Source organism: Mesoplodon bidens (genome assembly GCF_964165515.1).
Source record: "Mesoplodon bidens genome assembly, chromosome: 8".
NCBI classification, from domain to species: Eukaryota; Metazoa; Chordata; class Mammalia; order Artiodactyla; family Ziphiidae; genus Mesoplodon; species Mesoplodon bidens.
This window is the reverse complement of record NC_138165.1, coordinates 78,830,532-78,855,643: the sequence shown is the minus strand read 5'-3', so window position 1 is coordinate 78,855,643 and position 25,112 is coordinate 78,830,532. Positions and strand designations below refer to the sequence as shown.

General features: G+C 38.6%; 2 protein-coding genes across 4 annotated transcripts; both read left to right on the top strand.

Moving 5' to 3' along the window:
- The first annotated feature begins 12 nt into the window (after positions 1–12).
- On the top strand, positions 13–10,374 carry PPIL3 (peptidylprolyl isomerase like 3). 3 transcript variants are annotated; one of them, XM_081242147.1, is made up of 9 exons: positions 13–356; positions 896–969; positions 1,263–1,332; positions 1,771–1,846; positions 1,941–2,015; positions 3,965–4,058; positions 4,409–4,476; positions 7,279–7,397; positions 9,784–10,374. In XM_081242147.1, the coding sequence occupies exons 4-9, from the start codon at positions 1,820–1,822 to the stop codon at positions 9,908–9,910; spliced, it is 510 nt and encodes a 169-aa protein (XP_081098273.1). In that variant the 5' UTR covers positions 13–356; positions 896–969; positions 1,263–1,332; positions 1,771–1,819; the 3' UTR covers positions 9,911–10,374. The 3 variants fall into 3 exon arrangements, with proteins under 3 accessions (XP_081098273.1, XP_081098274.1, XP_081098275.1); XM_081242148.1 differs by lacking the exon at positions 1,263–1,332; XM_081242149.1 differs by lacking the exons at positions 1,263–1,332; positions 1,771–1,846 and having other exon boundaries at positions 14–356.
- Positions 10,375–16,449: 6,075 nt separating this feature from the next.
- CLK1 (CDC like kinase 1) lies at positions 16,450–24,870 on the top strand. The gene is made up of 13 exons (XM_081241914.1): positions 16,450–16,579; positions 17,719–17,882; positions 18,202–18,430; positions 19,443–19,533; positions 19,933–19,999; positions 21,351–21,467; positions 21,557–21,723; positions 22,574–22,668; positions 22,758–22,887; positions 23,580–23,662; positions 24,107–24,186; positions 24,285–24,375; positions 24,499–24,870. The coding sequence occupies exons 2-13, from the start codon at positions 17,719–17,721 to the stop codon at positions 24,640–24,642; spliced, it is 1,458 nt and encodes a 485-aa protein (XP_081098040.1). The 5' UTR covers positions 16,450–16,579; the 3' UTR covers positions 24,643–24,870.
- Positions 24,871–25,112: the final 242 nt, after the last annotated feature.

The following is a 25,112-nucleotide window of genomic DNA, read 5'->3' as shown; positions in this document are numbered from 1 at the left end:
GGTGGGAGGTGGTCCTTAGGGTTTTGCGTCTGAGCCCAAGGCACTTCTAGAGGTTGACCAGAGTTACGCTTCTTGTCCTAGTGTAATTATTAAAAGATAATTTTGACCCTTTCATAGTCAGAAGTGTTCCTGGTGGGGAGAAATTGGTGTCTCCCTAGTTCTAGTCGTTTGGTTTGAGACAGGGAGGAGGGGGCGGAGGGAGGAGGCGAGCAGGTGAGGGGCGTTCTCTCTAATGGGTCCCTTGCTCGACTTCCGGTGGCCTGAAGAAACTTAATTTCGAATCTACAGACCCGTGGGGGTAACTGCGATTGCACCTTTGCTCTTTTAACAACCGATGTGCTAATCGAAGTGGTTAAGTAAGTATGGGGTAACGTCACTTATTCTTTCATTCACTTTAACTCAAATGCTCGCAGAGCGCTGTGTATGTTAGTTCTTGGGCTGCTTCCAGTGAGTATTCTGTACGGGGAGGGTGTTGTTGAAATAAGACAATTAGTAAAGCATAGAGTATATTAGTGCTAAGTGCTATGGAAAAGGAAATCGTTAAGGCAGGTTTAAATAGAGTTATCAGGTCCAGACCAGACTTTTGAGAAGAGACTTGGAGGTGAGGAAAATAGCCATACAGATGTCTGAGTATACGTGTTCCAGGCAAGGGGAACGTCCAGTGCCTAGACCCCAAGGAGGGAATGTACCCGGCCCGTGAAGAGTGAGCAGTGGAAGTAGGCCTTGAGGGGCTTGAGACGAGTAGTATCGCCTGATCTCTTTCATAATCGGGTTTTTATTACTTGGAGCAGGATGGGTGCTCATCGAGACTTTTTCTGTTAAATATGCGGTAAAGATGAGCAAGTGTGAGTTAAGAGAGGGAAATGAATTTAATTGTTTTTTCTTTTGGAAATAGAGGCTCGTTTTTGAACTTCTCTCAGTAAACTGAGAAAGTAACAGTACTTCCTGAAAGCATCAAGAAGAAAAATGGTAAATTTTACATAATTCTTATGAATGTCTTTCATTATAAGTCATTTTTAGAAATTCAGTCAAGGGAAATAAAACTGCATGGAAATTTCAGTGACAAAACAAATCAATGATAATCTGTAGAAGCATACAGTGTAAAGTGATTTCAGATTATGTTTTTCACTTAAAACAGAATTTACCTTTTATGGAAAAAGATTGATACACGATGGATAGAGATGGAAAGGTGGTGTTGCAGGGTCAGAAGAGCATAGTCAGGTGTGATCATTTTAATTGGATCCTTTTGCTCTTGATCTAAGGTGGACAACTATTGTAAGAAGAGAATTTAAAAAGGAAGCCTCAGAAGTATTCCACCCTCTCTGGAATGGGGTAACAAAAGGAATATTCTAGCTACCAAAACAACAGATTAAACAAAAAGCAAGCAAGAAGTACTCTAGTTACCTCTGCACTTTTACGATCTGAAAACACTGACACTTTTGATGTCTGTTGTCTTCAGTGGAGAAAGAAATTGTTTTTTAACTCTCTCACAATTAAATTACGTAAGGGAAATGGTGGAAACTATGTTTGTAAAAGTCATTTTCTTACTGTTTTTCAATATATATTAATGACTTGGTGAATTGCCATTTAAGTCAGTAATACTAACATAAAAACTGTTTTTATTTTTATTGATGAACACTTCAAACTTAAAATGACTATTTCCATCACAATATTTGCTCCCAAATATTTTAGCATAGATATCATTTTACTTTTTAACATTTATGTTTCTCTTCTGGAATTTTTTTTCTACTGCTGAAATAAATTTTGAAGAAATACAACTTATCTCTCAGAGCTACTGTGTGGGTGGATCATCTCTTAAATGGTGTTTCTTTCCGTTTTTATTCAGGTAGTCATCTTTAATATCTAGTTAGGGAAATGATACAGTGTACAAAGTCACCTGAAGAAATCTCATTCGTTCTCACATTCTCTCTCCTTTTTAGTCGGTGACACTGCATACAGATGTAGGTGATATTAAAATAGAAGTCTTCTGTGAGAGGACACCCAAAACATGTGAAGTGAGTACCGTAATGTATGTATAAAAGATGAGTTAATGCAACAGGATAACCATTCTGAAATTGAGTCATCTAACTTAAACAACATCCAAAAAAAAAAAGTTTCTATAAAACTATTGTCAAGAGGGGCTTCCCTGGTGGTGCAGTGGTTGAGAGTCTGCCTGCCGATGCAGGGAAGATCCCACATGCCGCGGAGCGGCTGGGCCCGTGAGCCATGGCCGCTGAGCCTGTGCGTCCGGAGCCTGTGCTCCGCAACGGGAGAGGCCACAACAGTGAGAGGCCCGCATACCAGAAAAAAAAAAAAAAAAAAAAAAAACTATTGTCAAGAAAAACCCGCAATGATAATTTCTGGTCTAATTTACACTTCTTTTTCTGATGTCAAAGTTGGATCAAAGAAAGGGTAGAGAATTTTCCTCTAACCATAGAGTGGCTGGTATCTTTTTCTTTTGGCCCATTTTCCTCAAGAAATGTAAATAATCATTAGATATTAGGTAAGAGAACTGTTCCATACATTATTTCACTTGTTTAAATGACAAGGTTCTATCCTTGTCATTTAAACAAGGGGAAAAGAGGGAGTTCCCTGGCGGTCCAGTGGTTAAGACTTGGTGCTTTCACTGCCATGGCCCAGGTTCAGTCCCTGGTTGGGGAACTAAGATCCTGCAAGCTTCGTGGCTCAGCCAAAAAAAAAAAAAGAGAGAGAGAGAGAAATACAAGAAGGAAAAAGAGTTAGCTATATATATTCATTCATTAAGTAAGTTATTTATGGAAGGCTATCTTGTCAGCAACTAGAACTACAGTGATGAGCAAGAGGCATGCCTTGCTATTGTGGAGCTAATATTCTACCCGGGAAGATAGGCAGGGGGGAAGATTCATTCTAGAAAAAAAGTAATTCTAGAGGGTAATAATGCTTTGAAGGAAATAAAGTTGTGAGATGGAGAATAATGGGAAAGGATTTATTTAAAAGAAGGTGAGGGCAAGCATAGCCAAGAAAGTGATGCTTTAAAAACTGAGTGCGAGGGCTTCCCTGGTGGTGCAGTGGTTGAGAGTCCGCCTGCCGATGCAGGGTACATGGGTTCGTGCCCTGGTCCGGGAAGATCCCACATGCCGCGGAGCGGCTGGGCCCGTGAGCCATGGCCGCTGAGCCTGTGCGTCCGGAGCCTGTGCTCTGCAACGGGAGAAGCTGCAACCGTGAGAGGCCTGTGTACTGCAAAAAAAAAACAAAACAAAACACTGAGTGCGAAAGGTAATGAAGGCATCTCTCTGGAAGGACTTATAAAAAGAACATTCCAGGTATAGAAATAGCAGGTACAAGGGCCTTAAGGTGGGAAAGCCTGTGTATTTTGGATGAATTTTCAGAAGCCTGATGGGGTTAACACAGTAAGCAGCAGGGAAGGGGTTATTATCATTATGAGATGTAGAAGTAGGCTAGGTCATGCAGGGCTTGCTAGGCCCTCCTGAGGATTTTGCATTTTATTTCAAGAACAGAAGGAAGCTATTGGAGAGTTTTAGGCAGTGACATTATCCAAAGTAATGCCTAAAAGATATCATTTAAATAGGTTGTTGTAGTGTTTTCAGTAAATACAATTGGCTTTTTTTTTTTTTTTTTTGGCTGTGTTCTGTCTTTGTTAATGTGCGCAGGCTTTCTCTAGTTGTGGTGAGTGGGCTTCTCATTGCGCTGTCTTCTTTTGTTGTGGAGCATGGTCTCTAGGTGTGTGGGCTCCAGGGCGCAGGCTCAGTAGCTGTGGCGCACAGGCTTAGTTGCTCCGTGGCATGTGGGATATTCCTGGACCAGGGCTCAAACCTATGTCCCCTGCATTGGCAGGCAGATTCTTAGCCACTGCACCACCAGGGAAGTCCCTACAATTGGTTCTTTATCTTAAATATTCTTAAATCTTAAATGGTTCTTATCTTCTGCTACATCATTTCTCAATCATTGTTTTTATTCTCTTCAGAATTTCTTGGCTCTTTGTGCCAGTAATTACTACAATGGCTGTATATTTCATAGAAATATCAAGGGTTTCATGGTTCAAACAGGAGATCCGACAGGTAAGTTATTCCAGTAATACCTAGGGTATATACCCAGGGTATGTAGTGTGAAGAAGAGACTAGACAAAGAATAGAAAAATAAAAGCATGTGGGGTTTTTATAACTTAACTTAGCAAGAAATTTTTAAGCAGAAGCTACTAGCACCGAGCCCTAAAATATGAACAGTATTGATAAGGAGGGTTTTTGGGTTTTGTAAAGATATTTTTATGGTTTTTAAAGTTCAGTTTTGGTAAGTAAGAGAGGACGTACCAAATTTTATTTGTATTTAAACTAGCCCTTATGTTTAGAAAATGAACCCTTTTTCAGCTTTAATTAAATACTTTTTTTCATTTGTTCGTCTTGTACTACAGGTACTGGAAGAGGAGGTAGCAGTATCTGGGGCAGGAAATTTGAAGATGAATACAGTGAATATCTTAAGGTAAATCCAAAATACTTCAAAATCTATTTTTTCATGCTGTGTTTACACTTGGAAACTTTGATACATATGTTGTAATAATACAGGTTAAAATAATTAGTAAAGATACTCTTTTGTAGTTTTTGCATACTTGATAAGTGATGTCAGGGAGAAAATATAAGTAGCAGTTCTAGCCTAATATATACTGGAATCTCACCATCACATGAATCTTGACTTTAAGTGAGCTCATCTTTGGGTCCAATCTGAAATGTTTAATCAGTAATGTACCTAAGGGGCTTAATGCCTCACTATAAAATTCATGTTGAATGACGTGAATCATTGACCTTTTTTTTTTTTTTTAATTTTGGCTGCACCCTGTGGCATGCAAGACCTTAGTTCCCCAACCAGGGTTCGAACCCTCACCTCCCGCATTAGAAGGTGGCATCTTCACTGGAACGCCAGGGAAGTCCCTCATTGGCCTTTTTTTTTTGAGAGTGGAGAGAAGAGACTATCAGACCTCCTGCTTGCAATATTATCAATCTCCAGCTTTTACCATCTTCTCTGAGATGTTTGAATATTCCTGTATTAACTTAATGTCTGTGGTAGATCTCAACTAGGTCAAAGAGAAGTGCATATAAATAAATCTTCATCATAGTAAAACTAGATATTTATATTTTCTTTTTTTTTGTATTTTCAAACTTTCTGAAGAATTTGTTTTTCTTCTAAAAATTAAAAAACTAGTACATGCCAATTTTTTAAAAAAAAATCAGTTCCATTCCCCAGAGATGACATGAGTTAACAATGTATTGTGTGGTCTTTCAAACTTGTGTCTGCATAGAATGATAAGTTTATAATTAGAAAAAAAGACATCAGTTCTCCTCAATCAGAATATGTAATTTAGTATATTATTTTTCAGTTATAGTAGAATATACTCAGCAAAACTTCTGAAAAATATTTGTTGCAGTGTTTATCTCTGGATGGTGACTAGGAGTAATTTATCCTTTTGCTTTTCTATCAGAAAGAAATATTGTTACAGAGTTGGGGTTAGGAGGTGATAAATTGTTTAAAAAGTCATCCTTTTTCTGAATTGGAAATGAAATGATTGTTTAGGCATTAATGAATGACTGCCTCCTTGGTACTAATCTGTCATCCTGTGCCAGTGGTTTTCAAACTTTGCTGTTACAGATTCACCTGTGGAAGTTTTAAAACTATAAAAGATTAGGGCCTTACCTCCCTAAGTCTAGAGAAAAAGTCAGTAGAACTGATTAGGACCTCGACTGTATTTTAAGGTTCCCTGGTGATTCCTAGACAGACAAGGTTAAGAACTATTTTCTTATATACCAGAGTTGAGGATATGTATTGAATATTCACGTACTCTAACCCAGAAATTCCATTCCCACATGTTTACCCTAGAGAAATTCATGTACATGTACACTAGGAAGCATGTACAAGAGTGTTCCTAGAGTACTATTGGTAATAACAAAAGTCTAGAAACAATGTCTGTTGATCTTTGAATGGACAAGTTGTAGTATATTCAGAAGTAAAATGTTATACAGTGAAAGAAGTCAGAACTACAGCTATGTATACATGTATGAATCTTAGAAACATAATGTTAAGTGTAGAAATCATTTCCCGGAAGACTACAAATAGTATGATACTATTTTATAGAGCTCAGAAACAAGCGAAAGGAAACAATATATTGTATAGGCATGTATCGAATGTAAAGATATCAGAACACTGGTTACCTCTTGGAGAGGCTGAAGTAATAGCTGAGAGGAGCACATAGGCATATGCAACAGTTTGGTAAATTTTAATTCTTAAAATTTGGAAATAGGTTAGTGGGTGCTGATTTTATTAAGTTGTAAGTGGTACATATATTCTTATGTATGTATCAAACACTACCTGTGTTATTGGTAGTCACCTTTTAGGGAACGGTAAAGCATTAATATCTCTATGAAGCTGCATCTCTGTAGTTTGTCTTATTAGTGTCCCCTGATGAATAGCTAAAGATAGAGTAATCATTGGAGTTACTTTTAGTATATTTTATATTTGGGCATCTCCCTGTAAGACAGTTCTGTCTGTCTTCAATCTTATCAGTAAAGTCCTTTTAATTCCTGTACACAGTCCCTTGTATAGCAAATAGTATCATGAATATTAGAGTTAGACAAGGCCTTCCTTAGATCATCCGGTCCTGGGGTTATAAACTGACTGCCCATAGATGGAAGACCCACAGATGTATTCTCTATGGCCATTGGTTTAAAAAAATTGTAAACGTCATGAGGCAAAAGCTACACTATTCCTTTTGCCAGGCTCCACCATTCCCTAATGTTTACATTCTGCCCAATTATCAGTTTATTATCTGGTAACCCTTGTGAGCATTTGAATTATGAGTAAACCCCTGAATTAGTCCAACCTCCCTTGTTTTACAGATAAAAAACTAGCCAGAGTCCAGTGTATATGTGAAGAGATTATGGGGATTTTGGTTTTGTTGTCTGCCTGATCATTTCATGCCAGCACACTGTTCCTTAATATAAATGTAAGGATTATTTCTATTATACATTGGTATTGCCAAAAGTGTCTGTGGCTCTGCTTCTCCAAAGGTGAAATTAATTGGGGAATATGATTTGATATATAAACAACTTAGATACAAGTTTCCAGAGATACAGATAATACAGAAACTGAACATTTGGATTAGCCCTAATGGAAGCTGATTACATGTTTTCTTGATCCCTTAAATACTGGGAAGGTAGAGTGCACATCTTGTTTCAGTCCTTTATTTGGAATACTTATGTAAAAACAGCTAATACTTTGGTCTTTCTTTTTCAGCACAACGTTAGAGGTGTTGTATCTATGGCTAATAATGGCCCAAACACCAATGGATCTCAGTTCTTCATCACCTATGGGAAGCAGCCACATCTGGACATGAAATACACAGTATTTGGAAAGTGAGTATTCTGGTTATGGTTTTCTTTGGAATTTCAGTGCAAAGGATGCATATGAGTGGCTGTGATGATAGCATAACTAATAGTGAAAGAGCAGTATGAGAGCTATACGTACCTGAAATTTAAGTCCACCACGTAACAGCCCTGTGACCTTGGGAAACGTACAACCTCTCTGAGCCTCAGTTTTCTTATTTTGTAAAAGAAGGGCCAGTACTGTTTTTTCAGGATCATTATGCAAGTTAACAGTATGTATCTGTTTTCATTAAGAATAACATCTTGCATCAACTAACACATCTGAAAAACAGTTGCTTAAACAAGATGGACTGGGATGGTGGTTCTGTTATATCACCAGTGTTCCAGGTGCCTCTGTCTTTCTTCTCAACCGTCTTTAGCTGTCATTCTAAAGCTCACTTCATGGCCATAACTAGGGCAGCACAGCCCCGGTCGGAACAGTTGTACTCCAAGCAGGAAGAAGGAGGAAGGGCAAAGGTGCTTGCCAGCTGAGTCAGCCCCTTTCCCAAAAGCTCTCCTGGAAAGCCCAGAACTTACCTACAAGGGAGGGTAGGCAGTGTTTCTTAGCCAGACATATTGCCACTTGCAATAAAACCAGGCCTCTGTGAATAAGAAGGGGAGATTGGATCCTAGGGAGTGTTTAGCAGTCTCTGCAAGAATATCCATTACAAGCACTCTACCTGGGAATTGCTTTTATAAATCAACAGGAAGTCAGTTTGTCAACAAATATTTACTATGCTTAATAAACCAAGGCACAGTTTTAGAGTTTGTTTTCTTTAACAGTTTGAATGCCAAGCTAGGTTAATTAAAAATAGAAGAGTCTACAGCTTTTCTTTTTTATTCCATATACATGTCTAATTTATAGATTAGTAATAATCAATGAAAAGGAATATTATAGCCTTTAGTAGTTTTTGTGGGCTTCATGAATTTGCGTGTCTTCCTTGCTCAGGGGCCATGCTAACCTTCTCTGTATCGTTCCAATTTTAGTATATGTGCTGCCGCAGCGAGCACCAGACCCCCTTTTTTTTCTTTTCTCCTTTAACCCACCATTCAGAATTATTGATTAGTAATTACTAGGACTTATCTTACTAGATTGGTAAAAAAACTATAGAGTTTAGAACAAGGATTCTTAATCTTTGGTCCAGTACCTCCTTGAAATTGTTTTGTATATATGCACATACATTTTTCTGAGAAAAAGGGTACATAGCTTTCCACTGGTTCTCAAAGGGGCCCATGTCCCAGATACTTAACTAGGCTTACTTGCTTCAATTCTACATGCCCTTTTTTGTCTGAGATCTGTTTCTTGTACCCTCTTTCTCTCTTACTGACCCAGAAGGTAGGAAAGCCTTTAGTTAGTTAGTTGGTTAGTTTTTACTGGAGTATAGTTGCTTTACTATGTTGTGTTAGTTTCTACTGTACAGCAAAATGAATCAGCTATACATATACCTATATCCCCTCTTTTTTTGGATTTCCTTCCCATGGGAAAGCATTTAAAGCTTATAATTTCAAGACCTTAATTGTCCTACATTTGGGTGTAAAATCCAAAGGCTTTGATTATAGTATCACTTTAGTGGAAATGTAAAATAAAATGGAAATGTTATCCATTTTATTAAAAGAAAGTACCAGTACATAGTATGTACTGGTACTTTTTAAAGTACATAGTATGTCTTTTTTTTTTAAGTACATAGTTTTTTAAAGTACATAGTATGTCTTAGGAATTGAGTTGAATTGCACTAGGAGGTATTATCTAAAAAGCCACTTTTTCTTAGCAAATGTTTTAGACTAACTTTCTAGAACATATTAGAAGGATAGCTCTCAATATATATATATTTTTTCTTGATAGAAACATGAAATGGGCTTGCTGGAAGTGGGCTTAACTGTTGATCTTCTCTTCTCCTATTCTGAATATTGTTTTTTGTTGTCCAGAAGCAAAAAATAAAAACACCATATTTAAACAATAAAGTGCAAAGAGGCCACCCACTTCAGGACCTTCAGTGTAGGGCAGTACTGATAATACTAGTGTCATCCTTACATACTTTCTCCAGGTTTTTCCTATAACAAAGAAAACCTTATGACTGGTTATTTTAGCCCCATTTGTAGCTATTCCATGTGAATGAGGCCGAATGCAATGTTTAGATACTTTGGTGGGGATATTCCTTTCCATTGCTATTGTTGTCTAAAGGCATAAAAATGAATTTTTGTTTCTGAATTTTGGCCCCTACCTATGGCAGAAAATCAAAGCGATATTTTATTGTACACTCAACTGGGGAATTCAAAGAACTGTGAGACATGGTGAGAGACTGTAATTGCTATAGATATTTGGATATTATGTTTCGATCTCAGGATATTTTCAAACATTATATTGTTTCTCTTTCAGGGTAATAGATGGTCTGGAGACTCTAGATGAATTGGAGAAGTTACCAGTAAATGAGAAGACATATCGACCTCTTAATGATGTACACATTAAGGACATAACTATTCATGCCAACCCATTTGCTCAGTAGCTATAATAGACCTGGACAAATACTTGGCAAACTATTCAAGGAACACACCTATTATGGTTTACCCAGTTTTAATTATGTCAGAGATTGCATCATTATACAACTTGTTTACAACTAAGATCTACTTGTTTACAGCTAAGATCTTCTGTGAGTTGCTGGTACCAAGGGAAGCCAAACAGCTTTTTTTTTTTTTTTTTTTTTTTTGCATTACGTGGGCCTCTCACTGCTGTGGCCTCTCCCGCTGCGGAGGACAGGCTCCAGATGCGCAGGCTCAGTGGCCACGGCTCACGGGCCCAGCCGCTCTGCGTCATGTGGGATCTTCCCGTACCGGGGCACGAACCCGTGTCCCCTGCATCGGCAGGCGGACTCTCAAGCACTGCACCACCAGGGAAGCCCCAAACAGCTTTTACTCCTATTCTTAGAGGGTAATCTTTACTGTAACTATTACCTGATGCATTTCTTTAATTTTTTTTTTAAAAAAAACCTATGTTTAATTTTGTTTTTCCATATAAATATTCATTTTTAAATGCTGAGTCTCAAATCCAGGCATTGTTGGGCACCCTAATTACATGCTCCTACCATATGTAGTCCACATCCTGGAAATATTACAGTTAGAAAGAGGAAGGACAAATAAAGAGATGGCCGAGAAAGGCCAGTCAATCCAGTTGTTATTTTCCCTGGTCTTTAAATTTATAGTAAAGGCTCAGAGAAGTCTCAAGGTACAGTAAACACTCGGAATTTCCCAACTGATTTGCCCATGGAACATTTTTAAAAAATATATCTTTTCAAAATGCAGGGTAGAAAAGAAATAAATAAATATAATGCAGGATAGAGTTCTACAGATGATCCATTTGAAAAATACAATTAGTTGTAGAGTTCTGGTCTGGGTTTGAATCACAGCTCTGTCCCCTACTATTAACTTTAGGCAAGTTAACATCTCCAAGTTTTAATTTTCTCATACATAAATAATCCTTCACATGACTCTTGTGAGGATTAAATGAAATAGTGTGTATAAAGCTTCTGGCATGTAGTAAGTGTTCTGTAGCAAGTAAATGGAAGCTGTGCTCTTAACCATATCAGGGCTCTCACCTAATCAGGCCATTTATCAGGCTCTACCATTGATTTGTTAAAGAACTATGTCCCACTCACTGTCTAGATCACCTAGGTTAGATTTGGGGTATTCCTAAAACTGATACCAAACAGATCTTCATTTGTATCATTTCTGCAGATGGCTGATCTAATTAATTGATTTTTTCTTAACTGCAATTAGGGAGTTAGCTTGCAGTTATTGTTACTATTGGTACCTTCCATACCTTACACTAAACTGAGGGGCCAGTTACACTAATGCCCTCATGTTTTGTTTCACCCTTTTAACCATTAGTTTCTAGAATTAGTATTAGGCCTCTTTTAGGCCAGAATTTGGTTTGCCACTTCTTACACTTGATATCTTTCTTCTCCAAACATGTCATTGAATTTTTGTCACCACCCTTAAGAGTTTTTTACTGATGGTCAGGAAGTTTTGTACTGACTGACATTGCCTCAATTTTTATTCCAAACTGTGCCATTTTTTTAGTGGTACAAATATGACTTCTGGGTTCTTAGAGCTCATTCTTATGTCTTATTCTTATGTCTGCTTAGTTGTACCCATAAGGATCTCATAGATAGGGAGGTATACTGGCTCCCCCTTGGGCCTCTCATAGGCTACCATGAGGATCAAAATCCAGAACGTTGATTTCTGTCCACTCACACTGAATTGACTGGTTCACTGATCACATTAGCAGTTGGATAATTGACATTCGGTTCCATGTATTACTTGGCAGTAAGTATAAACTACTCAGAAGACTAGAAGATTAGAATATTGCTGATCAACCCAAATTCTCTTTAAAACGAAAGTAATGTGGTTCCCCAACTAGACAAGAGGTTGGCAAACTACAGCCCTCAGGCTGACCACCTGTTTTTGCAGATAACATTTTCTTGGAACTCTGCCATTTCCACGTTTATGCAGTAGCTCTGGTTATTTTGTGCTACAAGAGCAGAACTGATTGGCTGTGACAGAGACCAAACAGCCTGCAAGCCTAGAATATTTACTCTCTGGCCTTTTAAGGAAGTTTGCCAACCCTTGACCCAGACTATCAGAAGTTGCCAAATAATCATGGTTTCACAGCAAAGGGAGTTAAAACTCATACGAGTTTAAGGGATAGAATAAACAAACTATGCCTGAAACCTGCTTCACCACGTTGCCGAAATATCGGCTTCCCTGTGCACCGAGGCCGAACAGAAATACGGAGACAGGGATTTTGGAGGAAGAGAGAGATGGCTTTATTTTTCTGCTAGGCAGAAGGGAAGACACAGCAAGCTAGCGCCCCAACAACTGTGCCCCCCCTCCTTGGGAATCGGGAGATTTTAGATGTGGGGCTCACAGCCCGGGGTATATAAGGATCGAAGTAGTGAAGGTCTTGCATGCTTCCTTTCCTTTGCATTATTTCAAAACAGTCATAGCTGGCGTCAGGCTGCCTGGTAATTGGGGTCTGGCAGTCTGGTAACCGTCCATTTGCCTCTGGTTTATCGGTCTGTGACCTTGTCTCTGAAATTCAAAAACTATAGGGGGTGACTTGTTACGAGGGGCATGTAGAATGTAAGTGTAGGGAGTGAGAGACGGGGTATGTAACACACAGAGTCAGGGGTGATGGGTGCCGAATGTAAATTACATAGTGTCAGGGAGTGAGGTTCGCCTTGTAAACCACAAATCCAGTTACTACAAATTAGTGACAGTTAAACAAGGAGTGATTAACTCTCTCAGGGCCGGCTGTGTTGCTGCTTTCGCCTGCTCGATGCTCCCTTTTTTCTCCTTGCTCTCAGGAGGAGAAAGAAAACTCACTTCTATTTACTTCGCAACATGATTAACTCTCTCAAGGCCGGCTGTGCTACTTCTCTGCCTGCTCGCTGCTCCCCTGCCTGCTCGCTGCTCCCTTTGTCTCCCTTGCTCTCAGGGGAGGGAAGACTTCATGGCTATTTTTGCTGCAGCCACCATTCTTGAATTGTACCTGAATTCATTAGAATTCCTCGTTTGGAGCTCTTGAGTAGAAGGCTTGCAGACCTTTTGGTTAATGGCAAATTGAATAGTTGTAATTCATACCTTGGTTGAACTTGGAATTTTCCAAATCCATTTAGCAACACATTCATAATCTCTATGGTGGGTATTTCTGAAGACATGTTTTTTTGTTGTTGTTTGAACAACTAAAACTAGTAAGTAATTTATTGAGCTTCTTCCAGGTTTGGATACAAAGGACATCGGACACTGTCTACTCCACGGGAGCACAGTCTAAGGACCTAAGAGACATGTAAATAGATAAATTTTAATACAAAGGACTCAACTTTTAATCAGTTTAGTAAAGTGGATAGATTAGTTACTATTTCACTAATGGATTGATGGTTCCTTAAATTCAATTTGTACCAATTGTGGTTCAGGTAGTGATACTCCATATAATAATTCTAAAGCAAATCTAGAAGAATACATGATAATGGAAAATTTTTTAAATATAATGAAAGAGGAATTAATCCCAATCTTTATAAAGCTGCAAATATCAATATTAAAACTGTGATGGTGTGAGGGATAAGACCAGAATAATAGAGTGTAAACAGTAGTGTATACATAGTTTATTTAAAGCGGTATCCAAAAATCATTAAAAAAAGAGAAGAGGGGACTTCCCTGGTGGTGGTGAAGACTCTGTGCTTCCATTGCAGGGGGCACGAGTGGGAACCCTGGCCAGGGAACTAAGATCCCCTGTGCTGCACAGCGCAGACAAAAAAAAAAAAAAAGTTATTCCATAAATTGTGTTAGGATAACCAGTAAATGACATGGAGAAAAAAAAGCAAAAGAATGTCACCTCACATGATATACCAAAATTCCAGATGGATAAAAGAGTTGCTTTTTTAAAGAAAACAGAAGAAAAATTTAAAACATTTCAAAGAATTCCTCTGAAGAAGAAAGGAGTTTCTCAGTTTACAAATTTGACAGAGGTAAAGACAGAATAGGTTTAACTGCACGAAAATAGGACAAAAGAGAACTGTACATTCAAAAAAGCAATAAGGTATGAATGGGCAAGTCACAAGAGAAAATGTTCAACTTCACTAGAAAATAAAGTTACAAGTTCAGTATCCACCAAAATAACAAAAAATTTAATGTTATGCACTAATTTAGTTAGAGCCGCCAAAACAAAGTACTGTACCAGAGACTGGGTGGCTTAAACAACAGAAAAATTTCTCACAGTCCTAGAGACAAGTTGGGAGATCACGGTGTGGGCAGGGTTGTTTACTCTGAGGCCTTCCTCCTTGGCATGTAGATGACCATCTCCGGTCTTCACGTCATCTTTCCTCTGGGTGTGTGTTTCCCAATCTCTTTATAAAGACACCAGCTAAAGTGGATTAGGCCCCTCCCTAATGACCTCATTTAATCATATTACCTCTGTAAAGACCCTATTTACTGCCAACTAAAAACTGTCGCTTACCATCTGGCCCTAGTGTATGAGAGTGAAGTCACTAGCCACTGCAGTCACTGACTTTCAACACACCTTGAAAGGAGTTCAGAGTGGAGATCAGGAATGAGGCACCCTGTGCTTTGGGAAAAACTGGCAGAACAGGCCTTCAGATAGATATTTTCAGAGTTTATGAGCCCAATTTCTTGCATCTTCTCATATCTAGAAAAGCACTAAAATCATTAATGGAGACAACTACCTGCCCCTCGTGGCTAGCAGCAACCCTCTGCCAAAAGGTTTGCTTGACTGCACATATCCCCCTTCACTAAAATCATATATAACACTAACTTCTCCCCCTACCTCTTGGGAGCAGGTCCTCAGAGCTGAGAGGCTATCTCCCCAGGCATTTTGCTCCAAATAAAACTTACCTCGCTACTCTCACATTGTGCGTTTTTTTCAGTCCACATTACAAATAGTCACATTCTGAGGGAGTGGAAGTTAGGACTTAAACACATGAGTATATGGGGGGGGGGTGCATAGCCCTTCAAACAGCCCATAGCATGCACTAACAGACGCACTAAAATGGCTAACGTCATTAATGAAACTTTGGATATATCCTGAACCAGTAATCGGCTGTATGTGGGCTTTGCTAAATTTAAAGCCATTTTGGAAAGCAATTTTGGCAACATGTACAAGATTTTTTCATTGGCTTTTACCCTGTAATTTTACTGTGAGGATTTCGCCTAAAGAAATTAAATACTCTAAATTGCTGTCTGCACAAACTGCAACTTTGACCTGTAATAGGAGAACATGGCTAATGCCCATATTTAGATTGCTGTTAGGATTAAGTGAGAATTTATGTACAGTGTTTAGCACAACGACTTCGATTAACTGTTATACTCCAAGGACTGGGATTCCCTAGGTTTTGCTTAACATTTAAATGTGCTGTTAAACATATACCGAATAGCTGTAAATTTCACAAGTTACTGTGAGAAAGTTCTCCCTCACAAGTGAAATACTTACCTTGTACTTAGTGATCCTGACCCCATGTAAGAATCTAGGTATTAATGGTTTTAAAGCATCTTCAAATCCATTTTGAGAAGCGGCTTAAGAAATGCAAACAAGCATAGGGATTCTGGGGATGCATATTCCTCATCACTTTACCCTACAGTAATTGTGCACCCGTATCCGGCAGGTTATCTACGCTGCTCTCCTGTCTAAATAAAACCAGTAAGATTACTCTTTACCGTAATGCGTAATAATTTTATGCGTTCCACTAAATTTGTAATGAGTACGTGATTTTTTTCAAGTGACAAAATGGAGAAGGGGCGGGGCGCGGGAGTCAGGATTGGCAATTACTTTGTTCCATCAAATTGCAGCTTGGAAAAAAAATTGCAGCTTGATTTTTGTTGTTCAGAGGTTGTTTCCTGATAATTGTCTTCTTCTAATGACCTTCCATTTCCCCCTTTTGCAGTTTACTTCACCTTTACACCGCAGAGGTCTGGCTTAACGCGGAAATGCTGCTTGTGAGGTGTTCCACTTTCTGCCTCCAGGCTTTTGCTCTCACATTTCTTCGACTTTTAAAACCTCGGGAAAAATCTTTACAATCCAAGTTCAGTGCGTGTGGGTCCCAGCCACCGAAGATTTAACTAGTTTTAAACAGGTCTCAGAACTTTAACAAAAGCCCAAATCCAGACAATTCCCAATTTGGGGCTATTTGATGCAGATGGTGTAATTTTTTTTTAGAGCATCGTTTAAGCGGTTGCAATAGGGCACAGGCTATTTTGTACCCTGCTTCCCTCACTCTTCCTCATTTCTAGCGTTCACAAACACAATTTTTAGTGACCATGAGCGAGTCTCTTCTCTCCAACTCTTATAATGTTTTCTCAGAGTCGGAAAGGAGTGCGGGGCCAACATGGCGGCCAACAACAGCTTCCCTCCCTCCACCCTTGGTCGCCGAGCGCCCGACCCAGAACCTGCGCACAAATCGGAGCTGGAGTCGGCTCAGCCCTCCCCGCGTGCGCGCCCCGCCCGGAGGCGGAGGCCCGTTTGCAGCGTCATCGTGTTTTCCAGGAGAGTCCTGACGCGGTGGCTGTCAACTCCATTTTGCTGCCGGAGCTCGCAGCAGGCAGCTGCGTTTTCTCCGTGGTCGCGTCGCCAGTATTGTCTCCTTAGGCTTGGACTCTTTTCCAGGACGGTAAGACTTAGGAGGAAGCAGGCCAGGTGTCAGGGCCTCTTTTTGTGCCTCGAGAACGCTTGTAACGCTCCCCTCCAAGCTTGTTGGGCGCCCGCAGTCTCCGGCACGGTGAACCCCCTTTTCCCTACCCTCCCGGCTGCATAAAGGTGGTCCGCTCGTCTTCCATGCTTTGCCAAGCCCGTCGCTGCGAATTTCTGTTTGAACCGCAACGCTCCAGTCACTGGTGGAGGGTAGCGATAGGGTTTGCCAGGCAGGGGAAAGTTCTCGAACGTTTGCCTTCCCCAAAGGGAGCGGGGAGGGCCGAGCCCCGGAGCCCACGGGCGCCATGTTGTCTGCGGCGGCGGAGGCCTCGGCCGGGCTGTAAAATGGCGGCGGGGCGGAGACGGCAAGGCTGCCTGCGGGGGTGGCGTTGACCCGGGTTCTGGAATGTGCCTAAGTCTCCCTCCTCTGAGGAAGTTTTCTTAACAAAATGAAAAGAAAGAACACGTTGACCTGGTGTAAGGCGGTGTCACTTAATGTCCAGTTGAGTCTTAAAGGATTCCGGGGAAAATGGCGCGTGCCTTTGCCTTCAGGGGTGTAAACAAAAGTCAGGTTTAGGATCTCGAGGAAAGAAAAATAATATGGCGTATTTGAAGGAGCGCGTGAGAGAAGTCGGGCAGTGGGGCCGTTTAGCCGAAGGTTATTTTTGCAGCCCCCCGCCCAGAACAATTGGAGCTTCTTGATTTCGAGTTGCCTTTAGAGACGACGTGAGGCCCGGGCAGGTAGTACTGGTATGAACGGTAGTTGGTGAAAAGTTTCTCTATAACGTCTTTTTCAAGTTGTTAGGAATTTGTGCTTCTGGAAGGAAAGGATTTTTCCCAACGTTCAGAAATTGGGATTTCCTCCTATTTTTCCAACACTCTTCTAGTAAATCTGAGCGTGACATGAATAATGCAGAATATCTATGAATAAAGTTCAGACTCTAGATTTTGAGACATCAGAAAAAAAATCACTGGGTTTATCAGTGATTTCAGGTTGGGTGATAATGATTTTTGAACTTTGATTTAAAAGAACAATAAAACGTCACAACTAGAGTGAATTTGCAACAGTGTTGACATGTGGGGTAGTATTTAACTGGGAAAAACTTGTCTTTTATGTAGATGAGACACTCAAAGAGAACTTATTGTCCTGATTGGGATGAAAAAGATTGGGATTATGGAAAATGGAGGAGCAGCAGCGGCAGTCATAAAAGGAGGAGGAGATCACATAGCAGTGCACGGGAGAACAAGCGCTGCAGATATAATTACTCTAAAACATCTGATAGGTAATGAGGATATTTATAGTGTCTCAGTATAAAAGTCTTACAGTGTTACATATCAGTTGTAGCTCAGTAAAACCGGGGGAAAAATACATTTTCATGATTAAAACTAGAGGTGACTTAAAATAACTGATTACCATTTCTGTTTCCAGTGATAACTTGTAATGGTTGTAAAATTGTGTGGGAGGTTTGTTTTTTTTTTTTTGCTTTTTGGTAAGAAAAGCGTAAAATCTTATTAAGAGTACTGTTTTAAGAGATTTACTGAGAATTTGAGGATATTTGGGATTAACATAGAACAGTGAAAACACATTTTCTCTTTTTCTAGCTATTATGTGGAAAGCAGATCCATAAATGGGAAGGATTATCATAGTAGACGCTACATTGATGAATACAGAAATGACTACAATCAAGGATGTGAACCTGGACATCGTCATAGAGATCATGAAAGCAGATATCAGAACCATAGTAGCAAGTCCTCTGGTAGAAGTGGAAGAAGTAGTTATAAAAGCAAACACAGAATTCACCACAGCACTTCATATCATCGTTCACATGGGGTATGAGCTCTTAAAATATTTTGGAAATTTTATTTCCCTTGTGGAACAGGAAAACTTGAAATTGTGTTTGATCATTTGAGGAAGGTCTGTTTAAGATAAAGTCGTCTGGATTTTAACTTGCAGGATTCTTTGTGTTTGTGCATTGGATAGGAAATTCTTCAAATACCATATGTGTATAGTTAATATAGTAATAGATTTTATTAGTAGTTGGCAACTAATTGTCATTCCAGTGACAGGAGGTAATTTAGGTTAGTTTATAGCAGGGATTACAAGATATTCTGAAAGTTTTCTTATAGTACTTTAAGAAATGTGATTTGTTAAATTAAAGTCTTACTACAAATAGAAGTAGAATTTTTATATTTGTACGACTGAGGATTATGCCGTGCATGCCTCTTTGTTCTGGCAAAGTATATTCTCTAATCCTTTTTTCACTAAGGAAACCACTTAAACAGATTTGAATGTTATGGGTTATGGGTTAATTTGGAGATCAAGCTCAGATGACATTTTAAATACCATAGTGTTGTATGCCAATTTTTTTTTCTCCCCAAAATTAGGATTTTAATTTTATTTGCTGTTTTGTTATTTGTTTTCTTAGTTTAGCCGGGAAATTATAATTTGGCCACAGTCTACTTTTGACAAGTAAATATTCTACAATTTTGCAACATTAAATTAGGACACGATAAACTTAAAATTATGTTTCAGTGAATGCTACAACTAAGCATTTTTTTAAAAAAAGAAAAACAATTGTATTATGTTTTGTTGCCTTGCCACTTTGAGTATCTTATCTGAAAATCTGTTCCTTGCCATGTTTTTCTCCTGTTAACATAAACTATGTGCCCTGTGAATTTCTGGGGACTGAATTTGAAATTGCTCCTGCCAACCGTTTGTGGCCTGGCGTGTATCTGAATGCCTGAATATCTCCCCGCTGAATGAATTTCGTATTCTGCCCTGAATTCACTCGGGTATATTGATTGGCTGGATGATCTTGGTGCCGCCCACTTGACGTTTCCAGAAGAGTCACCGAAGGAAAAGAACCAGGAGTGTAGAGGATGATGAGGAGGGTCACCTGATCTGTCAGAGTGGAGACGTACTAAGTGCAAGATGTATAGAATATTTTTCAACACTTATTAACTTTTCAGATAACATAATCTATATATAGATTAAGATTTCAGGGATTTGGAAATCTTTTTTTCTTTCTCTGTTTTTGTTTGTTTTTTTCCATTTCTTTTGGTGGGGGGGGATTGTGTTTTTACTTTCTTTAGAAATTTAATGTTTGTTATGCAGAACTTCCAAAACAGTAAATCAAGTTAATGAAATTAGCTTAAGAATGAAATTAGACCTAAAAATAGTTATATATGTTTTTTGGCAGTGTTGACCAATAAAATATCTAGTGACTAAGGAAATTTGTAGCATCAACTAGAATAATCTGCATTTGATAGCCTTTATTGTAAGTACACTGTTTCCACTTCTTGGTATAACTGAGTTTTATTTCTCTCTTTTAGATGAAATTGTTGATACTTTAGGTGAAGGAGCTTTTGGGAAAGTCGTGGAGTGCATTGATCATAAAGCGTAAGTCTCCTGGCCTGGGATTGCACTTGGGAAGGGGAACAGTATAGAAAATTTATTCAGCTTTAAGATATAGTCTGACCATGAATTAGATACATCATTATACCCTTTTAGCTTGGAGTTTTGACTTATGTATGGGAAACTCCAATAAGGTTACTAACCTTTTGTGTTCTTAAGCAGTAGCTATTAATAGTATGTGTAAGTTTCTAATTACAAGCTGAGAATAGATTTTATTGTTTCAGAAAGTATTCTTTTGTTGTCCCACTGGGCACAGTTGTGGCCATTGTTTTTTTTGTTTTTGTTTTTTTTCTAGATTAGTAGATTTTAGCCTTGGATTTATATTAGGGGTCTGTGGAGCTTTGCTTACCCCAGACATTGAACCAATCTTCAGGGTAGTTTACCTAGGAACCTATATTCTTAGAAAGTAACCTAATTGATAAAGGGGTAACACAGCTAGAGCTGAGAACTCTCCTAGATTGGTGTCATAAGTTTAATTATCTGTGCCCTTCAAACAACTGATTGAAATTTCTTAACATAGTGTAAGAAATTTTCTTTACTTTGTTTCCTGTTTGATTTTTTTTTCCCTTTGGAATGGCAAAGCTTTTCCAAATGAATTATTAGAGGAGGCTTCCTACTATTGGTTGGTAAGGTTCTGAGAACTAGAACTCTTTATCCCCACTATATCCCAACTTTTTTGGTAACCTGGACCAAAGGAAGATTGGAGTTATTAGCCAGTGACTGGTATTATAGGAAGAAACTGCTCTATGTACATTTGTTTTACGTCTTAGTTGGAATGTAAATTGAGGTGATAATGTCCCAGTATTGTTAAATTAGAGCTATTGGTACGTAGTTAAAGGACCAAAAAAAAATTCAAGTGGTCTGATGAAAAAAATCTGTCATTCAGCATGTGTTACCGACCCTACCATATGCCCAAAGGTCATTCTAGTTGCTTACACTGAGTTGAAGTTAGAGTACTTACTTATAATTAGACCAAACTGAATGCTAAACCATAAATTCAAAAAAACAAATACAATGGGTCAGAATAAAAGTAGTACAGGGCCTCCCTGGTGGCGCAGTGGTTGAGAGTCCGCCTGCCGATGCAGGGGATACGGGTTCGTGCCCCGGTCTGGGAGGATCCCACATGCCGCGGAGCGGCTGGGCCCGTGAGCCATGGCCGCTGGGCCTGCGCATCCGGAGCCTGTGCTCCGCAACGGGAGAGGCCACAACAGTGAGAGGCCCGCATACCGCAAAAAAAAAAAAAAAAAAAAAAAAGTAGTACAGTTTGAAGAGTGATGGAAAACTGGAATTGGACATCATCTTTATCATTTTTTTAATGTTAACTTTTCATTAACAGGGGAGGTAGACATGTAGCAGTAAAAATAGTTAAAAATGTGGATAGATATTGTGAAGCTGCTCGCTCAGAAATACAAGTTCTGGAACACTTAAATACAACAGACCCCAGCAGAACATTGTAAGTATCAAAATAGAACTTAGAAAATGGCCTCGGGTAGATTTGAATCGTAAGAGGCTGTACTCAGTTTTTTTCTCATGTGTTTATAGCCGCTGTGTCCAGATGTTGGAGTGGTTTGAACATCATGGTCATGTCTGCATTGTGTTTGAACTACTAGGACTTAGTACTTATGACTTTATTAAGGAAAATGGTTTTTTGCCCTTTCGACTGGATCATATCAGGAAGATGGCATATCAGATATGCAAGTCTGTGAATTGTAAGTGTTTGGCATATATTCCAGAAACTTGAGTTTATGGGGACTGATTTTAATGCCAGACCGATTGGAATCTTTGAAAAGAAAAAAATACAATCTAACATATATGACTTGGAGGCCTGACTTAATTAAGAGTAGGTAGGAGAGGGCTTCCCTGGTGGTGCAGTGGTTAAGAATCCGCCTGCCAACGCAGGGGACACGGGTTCGAGCCCTGGTCCAGGAGGATCCCACGTGCCGCGGAGCAACTAAGCCCGTGCACCACAACTACTGAGCCCACGAGCCGCAGCTACTGAAGCTTCTTGCATGCCTAGAGCCTGTGCTCCGCAACAAGAGAAGCCACAGCAATGAGGAGCCCGTGCACCGCAATGAAGACCCAACGCAGCCAAAAATAAATAAATAAAATAAATTATATTTTTTTTAAAAAAAGGCATTGTTTAAGAGTAGGTAGGAGAAAGATGTTGATTACAAGCGGTTGGTCAGTTTACTGCATTTCATTCAGTAAAGAGAATATTGTCCAGCATATAATAATAAATTGTATAAGACTGATTTAACCTTTCTAATTTCTAAAAATGATAATCTAGAACCACTGGGTTAAAATTAAGGAATGGCAAATCTCAGCTTCATAAGATAAAGATACTTCTTCTAAGCAGTTAGCTGTCAGTGAACTAACTTTTTAGAGGGGTAATAGGTTTTAGTCCCTGGTGGTTTTGTAGTAGGCTATTGAATGTTGACCACTTATTTGGACATACGAAAAGGCATTCACAGAGGATTTTTGTTGCAGGGCTTTGGGGTTTGGTTAGGTTTTTGGTTTTCAATTTTTAGAATACAGGAACTTTTTCTGTTTCTTTCTCAGTTCTGCACAGTAATAAGTTGACTCACACAGACTTAAAGCCTGAAAACATCTTATTTGTACAGTCTGACTACACAGAGGCATATAATCCCAAAATGGTAAGTCTTTGATGTTTTATCTTCATAGTTTTAAGTGAATTTTTACAACTTTTTAATGTAATGCCTCCTTAATCATTTATGATTTTCAGAAACGTGATGAACGTACTTTAATAAATCCAGATGTTAAAGTTGTAGACTTTGGAAGTGCAACATATGATGATGAACATCACAGTACATTGGTATCTACAAGACACTATAGGGCACCTGAAGTTATTTTAGGTAAGAATTTCTTAATTGTGCTTTGAGACCTGTGTATGTCTTTGTTGAAGCTAACTTTAAAATTTATTTACAGTTCTAGGTGTTTGTAGGACTACCTTTTTCCCTTTTAGGGATTAGTATAGTAAAACACATTAAGGGTTTTAAGCTCTTGCTTATTCCAAGTAGTCAGCTCTGGGACTTTGAGAAGTTGCCTAATCTTTCTAGAATTCAGTTTGCCCATTTGTAGTATGTGATGAGATGTTATTTTTATTGATTTTTTGGCTGTGTGGCCAACGTGCGCCCCCTGCAGTGGAAGATGGAGTCTTAACCACTGCACCGCCAGGGAAATCCCGTGATGGGATTTTAAAACATAATCATATAATGCCTGTTATACTTCATACATGTCATGTCTAGTCAGTCTTTGCATGGTATAGATTGCTCCCATTTTACAAGTTAGTAAATGGAGGTTTAGGGGAAAAAAAATTTTCCCAAATCAGTCCGAAAAGAGTAAGCCAGATTTGGGGCTTGAAACTAGATGTCTCCAGAGCCCTAACTAATTCTTATATGCTATGCTATCGTATTATGTTTAAGCTTGGATTAAGTGATTCCTTTAGGATCTTTCCAGCTCAAACATCAGATTATATCCTTGTTTTTTAAAATGTTGGTAAGAAATATTGAGGAGTTTTTCATTAACAATTTGCTTTACTTTGCAGCCCTAGGATGGTCCCAGCCATGTGATGTCTGGAGTATAGGATGTATTCTTATTGAATATTACCTTGGGTTTACAGTATTTCCAGTAAGTGACAATGATCTGTTTCAGTGACTTTGCAAAAGTAAATTGCCTGTTTATATGAATTTAACACAAAGTACACACATTTAGGTAGCACTTTTTCTCTCTCTCATTATAGACTATTAAATGTAGGTAAAGATAAAGAAAATCACGTGTAATTCTGATGCTGTTGGGCATTTGTATTTTCTTTATAATTTATTATTTTATTGGAAACATTTCTAAGTATATTACAAATAGTTGTCTTTGTTTATTTAGGGAAATTGTTGGTGAACTTCTGTAGGCCTTAATTATTTTTTCTTCTAAGCTGTAACTTGCTAAAAGTATGCCTGTTTTAGAGATCACCTTCCTTTGTGACCTGTAATCTATGGACTAAAAATTTAGCAGCTGTGTTTAAGAACAAAGCGCAATGTGCAAATAGAGGTAGTTAATAACTTTTCTTTACTATTTTAGACACACGATAGTAAGGAACATTTGGCAATGATGGAAAGGATTCTTGGACCTTTGCCAAAACATATGATACAGAAAACCAGGTATGTTTAAGAGTAAGTGCCTTCGATCACCTTTGCTAGATGTTTTAAGTTTTCATTGTCAACATTATAAACATGAATGGATATGGACTTACTCTTAGGAAACGTAAATATTTCCATCATGATCGATTAGACTGGGATGAACATAGTTCTGCTGGCAGATACGTTTCAAGGCGCTGTAAACCTCTGAAGGTAAGCCTGGGTCATTGCTTAAGTGATCAAAACCTTGAGTTTTCCCTCTTTTTTTGGTGGGGAAATAAAATTATAATAAGTGGTAGTAGAAAAGGCTGTTGATTGTATTTATTTTCCTTTCAGGAATTTATGCTTTCTCAAGATGCTGAACATGAGCTTCTCTTTGACCTCATTCAGAAAATGTTGGAGTATGATCCAGCTAAAAGGATTACTCTTAAAGAAGCCTTAAAGCATCCTTTCTTTTACCCCCTTAAAAAAAGTATATAAATCTATAACTGTATAGCTCCCTTAAGAGATCATATGGACTGTATCAGTCTAATTTTTAAATTTAAGTTATTTTGTACAGCTTTTGTAAATTTACATTTTTGTATTGCCATGTTTATTTTGTTTGGGTAACTCGATTTAAGTAAATATTAGCTAAGTAAAGTAATGAACATCTTTTTCAGTAATTACAAAATGATTTATTCAGAATAAATTTTTGTACTTATAAATTTATATGAATCTGTTTAGTTTGTTTTTAGCACCATTTTTGTTCTACCTGTTATTGTAAGAATGGATGTGTATCTCTTCCTGGAGTTTTCCTTATGTCTTTGGAAATGTTTAGCTTTGTTTGCATTTTAGGGGTTGCCAGCATTGGGAGTTATGCCTTCCTTCTCTAAACCAAATGCAATGAAACCAGGTTATAGAATACAAAGAACTAGAGATGAACCAAGAGAATTGTATCCTCCCTTTATTCC